Source organism: Clupea harengus, unplaced genomic scaffold (assembly GCF_900700415.2).
Source record: "Clupea harengus unplaced genomic scaffold, Ch_v2.0.2, whole genome shotgun sequence".
NCBI lineage: Eukaryota > Metazoa > Chordata > Actinopteri > Clupeiformes > Clupeidae > Clupea > Clupea harengus.
In genome coordinates this window covers 18,517-24,981 of record NW_024880411.1, presented here as the reverse complement: position 1 = coordinate 24,981, position 6,465 = coordinate 18,517, and the positions used below count along the sequence as shown (strand labels likewise).

At 46.3% G+C, this 6,465-nt stretch overlaps 1 protein-coding gene across 4 annotated transcripts; it reads right to left on the bottom strand.

The window, feature by feature from the left end:
• Positions 1 to 171: 171 nt before the first annotated feature.
• Positions 172 to 6,012, bottom strand: LOC122132076. 4 transcript variants are annotated; one of them, XR_006152164.1, is made up of 5 exons: positions 5,920 to 6,011; positions 5,774 to 5,835; positions 5,154 to 5,288; positions 533 to 642; positions 172 to 368 (listed from the first exon to the last, which is right to left on the bottom strand). XR_006152164.1 is itself a non-coding variant. In XM_042706840.1 (5 exons), exons 1-4 carry the CDS (start codon positions 5,958 to 5,960, stop codon positions 622 to 624), a joined length of 780 nt encoding a protein of 259 aa, XP_042562774.1. In that variant the 5' UTR covers positions 5,961 to 6,012; the 3' UTR covers positions 172 to 368; positions 533 to 621. The 4 variants fall into 4 exon arrangements, 3 of the variants coding, with proteins under 3 accessions (XP_042562774.1, XP_042562773.1, XP_042562772.1); XM_042706840.1 differs by having other exon boundaries at positions 4,633 to 5,288; positions 5,920 to 6,012; XM_042706839.1 differs by lacking the exons at positions 5,154 to 5,288; positions 5,774 to 5,835; positions 5,920 to 6,011 and having other exon boundaries at positions 172 to 400; positions 533 to 3,053.
• Positions 6,013 to 6,465: the final 453 nt, after the last annotated feature.

Sequence of the window (6,465 nt, the reverse complement as noted above, 5' to 3'; positions counted from 1 at the left end):
AACACAGAGCATGGACACAGTTTTAACAGTCCAAAAGAACTGGGCTTAAGGGACTCGTTTTATTTTAGCCATGGGGATACCCCACATCTTTCTCAACTCAAACGATAGTATGCAGGGAAGGGGAAAACATAAAAGTGCCAACACTTAGATTAAGTGACAAACAAGGACTAGTTAAAGTTTGAACAATTTATTGCAACCTTGATTTGGATCCGTTTCACAGAAACATTCAGAATCTCTTGAGCAGAAATCATTAAAGTTGCAATAAGCAGGATCACAAAAAAGACCATCTGGAGTCCAAGCTATAGTCCAGTCCAACCAGTCTGCCTTTTTAGTCACATCCAAAGCGTTCCCTCTGGAGAAACCTGGAACTGTCAGTCATCATAAATTAATGGGGGATTACCTGCACAGACATTTAACACTGAAGGATTATTATTTTTTTATTTTTTTTTAAGAAAAACTCCAAAGCATCAGAAGGAAGCAGGCACAAAGCCAATCACCCTTTGCTTGATCAGAACTACAAACATGCACTCACTTGTGTTGAGCCATCTCAGGGTTTGGAGAATACTGTAGTGGCATGTCCAGATGGAATGGAGCCAAAGCTTTTGAGTGTCTTGGACTGCTTCACGTGGAGTTACAAATGGCCTGGACATAAAAATCACCAGCATTCAGACAGCACCAACCAGGACCAGACAGTCTTCACTGCACTCAGACAGCACCAACATCAGAGTTGTTGAGGTTTCAAGTTAATTATGGTCTTACTCTGCTGTAAGGATTCTGGGGTGGAAAGTGGTCTGACTAAAGCTTTACCTCTTCTTTTATAATCACACGTCTGCCAGCCACAAAGCTACTTGTGGATTTTGTGTTCTGGGTTACATTTGCAGTTCTTGGATCTAACAGGACAGTCTTTAGGTCTATGCTGGGTTTGCCCCCATCACTCCCTGCGTGTGTAACAGCAGAGGGCGCCATGGAGCCATTAGTGGAGTGACTGCTCCCCAACCCATTATCCCTCTCTGAATAAGCAGACGTTACCATACGCTGGTGTCCAGAAACACCTCCACCCTGGGAGCTACTCTTGCTTTGATGGCCCGATCTTGGAGTAAGGTGACTGTGGATAATGGAGTCACTAGTTGTATTCTGTTGGGCTTTTTGACTTTGCTTGGGATGCTGATCACTTGGGCCCAGGTTCCTCTGCCTGTGGGTCATCGAAGCTTTTAGGGTCTGACGGATCCACCTGCTTTTGCCCACACCCTTAGTGTTGCTTGTTGTCTGCTGGGCAGGAAATTGACCTGTGCTTTGAGAAGACGGATTGCTTGACTCACTCTTCATAGATTGACTTAGCGCCAACATTTTCTTGGTGATTTGAGTAAGACTTAGTCTACTGATGTGTTTTGCATTCAGTTTGCTTGGCTCACGTTGATCCGACTCCGAACTGCGAACAGAAGAATCGAGAATTTTAGTGGAAGCGGTGTTACCTAGCCTGTGTTGAGCCACACTACGCACACCAGCAGAGTCTAGAAATCCATTCCTCTGTCTGCCTGGAACAACATTTTTTTTATTAGATTCTGAAGGAGACCGAGGCTTATTTGCTCTGAATGCAGCACTTCCACCGATGTCAGCCGGGTTGACGGGCTTGAACTTGCTCATGGGTTTTATCTTCTTTGAGCTGGAGGGCGATTTCACTCGAGTGCCAATCACATAGCTACTTGTGGAACTTTTTGTCTGGGTCAAACGGGCCAGTCTGAGATCCAACTCTGAAAGTCTTTTTAGAACAGCAGGGGGCACCATTGAGCCACTGGTAGAGTAACTTGTGCGTCTTCCATCAGGACCAGTATGACCTGGGAAATTCACAGCTGACAGTGGTACTCTGACATAACCAAATCTGGTTTGAATACGAGCACCTTTTCCAAGATCCTGTCTCTGAAAGTTTCCTCTTCTCTGAGAGCCGACTGAGCTTTGGAGGCCAGAGTTCAGAATAAAGTGACCATTGGCAGTAGTAATGGTGTTACTTGAGGAGCCTTGTTGGGACATTTCATTACGCCCAGAACTTTGGATTGGACTTGAATGAACAGCTTTACTGGCTTTGAGGTTTTGGTATCTCTGACTGAGGGTCATTGGGGAGCGTGGTTCTGGAGCATACCATCTAGTTCTGGGCTGCAGGAGCCCGCTAGGGGGGCCACCGAAGACATGCACACGTCTAGTGCCACTGGACCCTCCAGACTTGTGGCCTCGAGTGGTGTCAGGACTTGGCGGATGTTGGGAGTCAAATTTGGTTGGCCGATGCTGCATAGGTGAGAACGGGGATCGCACAGGGCCACCATCACCCATACCAGAACTAGGGTTCATCTGAAAAGCACTTTTAAAGTCCTCAGTGTGGGCCAGAGGAATGAGATTCTGTCTGAAACCCTGAGCTTCGTTACTCATCTTGACATTGGTGTACTGTCCAGGCGTAGCACTTCTGCCGTGGTCTATGCTGGGTTTGCCCCCATCACTCCCTGCGTGTGTAACAGCAAAGGGTGCCATGGAGCCATTAGTGGAGTGACTGCTCCCCAACCCATTATCCCTCTCTGAATAAGCAGACGTTACCATACGCTGGTGTCCAGAAACACCTCCACCCTGGGAGCTACTCTTGCTTTGATGGCCCGATCTTGGAGTAAGGTGACTGTGGATAATGGAGTCACAAGTTGTATTCTGTTGGGCTTTTTGACTTTGCTTGGGATGCTGATCACTTGGGCCCAGGTTCCTCTGCCCATGGGTCATCGAAGCTTTTAGAGTCGGACGGATCCAGCTGCTTTTGCCCACACTCTTCGTGTTGCTTGTTGTCTGCTGGGCAGGAAATGTACCTGTGCTTTGAAAAGACGGATTGCTTGACTCACTCTTCATAGATTGACTTAGCGCCAACATTTTCTTGGTGATTTGAGTAAGACTTAGTCTACTGATGTGCTTTGCATTCAGTTTGCTTGGCTCACATTGATACGACTCAGAGCTGCGAACAGAAGAATCGAGAATGTTAGTGGAAGCGGTGTTACCTAGCCTGCGTTGAGCCACGCCAGAGGGGCCAGAGGGACCACGCACACCAGCAGAGTCTAGAAATCCATTCCTCTGTCTGCCTGAAACAAAAACATTTTTATTAGATTCTGGAGCAGACCGAGGCTTCTTTGCTCTGAATGCAACACTCCCACCGATGTCAGCCAGATTGACGGGCTTGAACTCCCTCCTGGGTTTGATCTTTGAGCTGGAGGGCGATTTCACTCGTGTGCCAATCACATAGCTACTTGTGGAACTTTTTGTCTGAGTCAAACGGGCCATTCTGTGATCCAACTCTGAAAGTCTTTTTAGAACAGCAGGGGGCACCATTGAGCCACTGGTAGAGTAACTTGTGCGTCTTCCATCAGGACCAGTATGACCTGGGAAATTCACAGCTGACAGCGGTACTCCTACATAACCAAATCTGGTTTGAATACCAGCACCTTTTCCAATATCCTGTCTCTGAAAGTATCCTCTTCTCTGAGAGCCGACTGAGCTTTGGAGGCCAGAGTTTGGAATAAAGTGACCATTGGCAGTAGTAATGGTGTTACTTGAGGAGCCTTGTTGGGACATTTCATTACGCCCAGAACTTTGGATTGGACTTGAATGAACAGCTTTACTGGCTTTGAGGTTTTTGTATCTCTGACTGATGGTCATTGGGGAGCGTGGTTCTGGAGCATACCAGCTAGTTCTGGGCTGCAGGAGCCCGCTAGGGGGGCCATCGAAGACATGCACACGTCTAGTGCCACTGGACCCTCCAGACTTGTGGCCTCGAGTGGTGTCAGGACTTGGCGGATGTTGGGAGTCAAATTTGGTTGGCCGATGCTGCATAGGTGAGAACGGGGATCGCACAGGGCCACCATCACCCATACCAGAACTAGGGTTCATCTGAAAAGCACTTTTAAAGACCTCAGTGTGGGCCAGAGGAATGAGATTCTGTCTGAAACCCTGTGCTTCGTAACTCATCTTGACATTTGTATATGGTCCAGGTGTAGCACTGCTGCCGTGTTGAGGGTTAACTGGGTTGTGGGCAGGATTTTTGCCTTTGTACTCATTGTGCCTATACCTAGTATCCACGCTCTGACCTATCGCACTGAATGCTGTCGCAGGTTTAGAATACAGATTGTTAGTGGGTTGAACAGAATCATAGCTGCCAAGAACACCAGCATTTGCAAGGACACCGGAACCTGAATGAGGTACACCATAAGTGGATATCCTTCTAGGGAAGTTTGGCTTGCTTTGCTCAGGAGTAATCTGAGGACTGAGGAAAGTGCCAGGGTTCTTGTGGATTTTTGATCCATCACCATGATTCAAGTCAGGGCCAGTCTGGCTTACCCTCATTTCCCGATGTGTACTATAGCTCTGGTAAGACTCTTTGGCAGGGACTGGATGGACATTGGAGTACATTTCTGCAGTTTGAGCAACTTGTTTTGGAGCCCAAATTCCAACAGGTGAACTTGGCACACTTAAAGCATTGGTTTGGACCCTTATGGTTTTCCCATCACCACCAGTGCTTCTATGTTGATCAAATAAGCTATCGGGTCTGGCAACCATTTGAGGGTTAGCATTTTTAAAGTGTGATTGGGGATCTACTGGAGCTGGATTTACCTTAAACGGGGCTGTGCCACTGGGCTGTTGCTCAGCAAGGGAAGCTTTGTATGGACTGTACTGGCTTCTGGCTGGCTCACCCCGTGTCCCAATCTTCAGTTGTTTGTCAAACCCATAACCATCTCTGCTCAAGACTGACTGACTGTTCCTGTTGTTGCTTTGGAACACTTGTGCATTTTTGGATTCAACAGGTGAATTTACCTTCCCACTTTGTGTATAGGAAGAGTTGCTGACTTCGCTGAACGAGTACCCTTCCTGGCCTTCATGAAGAGAACTTGGGGGACTTGTGACCCCATTTAGCCTTCCGTGTGGCTTAACCTTTACATATTTGACTTTATTTTCCCTGGACATGCCTTTATAGGGCCTCTCAGCAACAGATTTGCTCACCATAGCCTGCTGCCCAGCCTCAGATCTGTGCTCTAGTTTGACACTACCAGAAGCCAGCCCACTATAGGCACTGCTTGCATGACCATTAATAGCAGAGCTAGAAACAACAGAGGGCACATTTTGGCCGTTACGACCTTGACCAGTGCTGCCAACGCCCATCCTACTCTGGAGAGAGTGCTTGGGGTTTCTGATGGCCGTCTGTGTCCATGGAGCCATGCTCTGGGGTGCTTGCAGGCCATGTTGCTGGAAGCCTTTGAAGACATATCTGCCTATAAAACAAGAATTGATGATTAAAGCTCCCAAAACAAAAGATATAAATGTTATAAAATATAGTCCCATAACTGTAACTGTTAGTTATATCAGTGGTTTGAACAAGGGTCACAGTTTAAAAAAAAAAAAGGCTGACATTAGATTTCCTACACTGGCAGAAAGCATATAGCAACATGTATGAATGCGTGCACGTGCGCGTGTGTGTGGGGTCATAAAGGACATAGTTGCAGCATTTAGAAATGGTGAGCAACACTGCAAATGGTTCAAGGACAGTTTCAGTCATAGACTTGGACGGAGACTGCTTGGTTGAAGAGAAACTCCAGGGTCACAGAAAGTTAGACAGACTGGACTCGGAACTTGGAGTTCAGCGGCAAATTAATGTGAAACAAAAAAAAAAAAAAAATAGCACAATGTCCACAGATCCAATGTTACATTGAACTGCACCAAAAAGGATTTTAAAGAATGTGAGGTTAACATGACTTACTTTTTTGAGGTTCACTGCAATGCACACATATACCAGTTAAAGCCAAATAAATCAGTGCAAACCTGTAGAACAATGAACACATTTTTACTTCAACTGCTCATATACAGAAGATCAGAAGGTAGTTTGGCAGCTCCTAAAACACTTACCCGATGTTAAAACCCAGAGACATGATACCTTGCTGACCCATGGACTACAACTAACAAACACGCTGAAAGAAAGACATATAAGGGCGGCCATGATTCAAGACCTCCTCTGAGCATGCTCATTGTTGACCTAATGAGTTACAGCTGAGAATAATAGGAAATGGGTGCACTCAATTGGGGGGTTAGATGACACCCTCCTTGTAATTAACTGGCAATAATGCTGCCTGTGGTTTAGCTCCATCCCTGAGGACACAGTGTTGAATATTGGGATTGTTTCCGATCAACACGGTTTAGTACCATCTCTGTGGAATCTGTGGGATGGTTTCCAATCAACAAAGCTGTTTGTTTCTGTGGTTAGGATGTGTGTGGGTGTTGCTGGAACTTTCTGCTTTTTTGTCCTCATCCCTGCACTGAATCAAGCATTCTTAAAATGCATAGCATAGCCTACTATTCAAATGCCCTTGTAGCTTTGACAGATACTCAAAATTAACATGATTTGGTTACCCAGGAGGCAGCATGAAAACACTTTAGGGGATTTGGGGTTTTTGC

What these genes read in the sequence shown, in the direction of transcription:
- LOC122132076 (XM_042706839.1), bottom strand. Translation starts at nt 2,901, where the DNA reads ATGTTGGCGCTAAGTCAATCTATGAAGAGTGAGTCAAGCAATCCGTCT.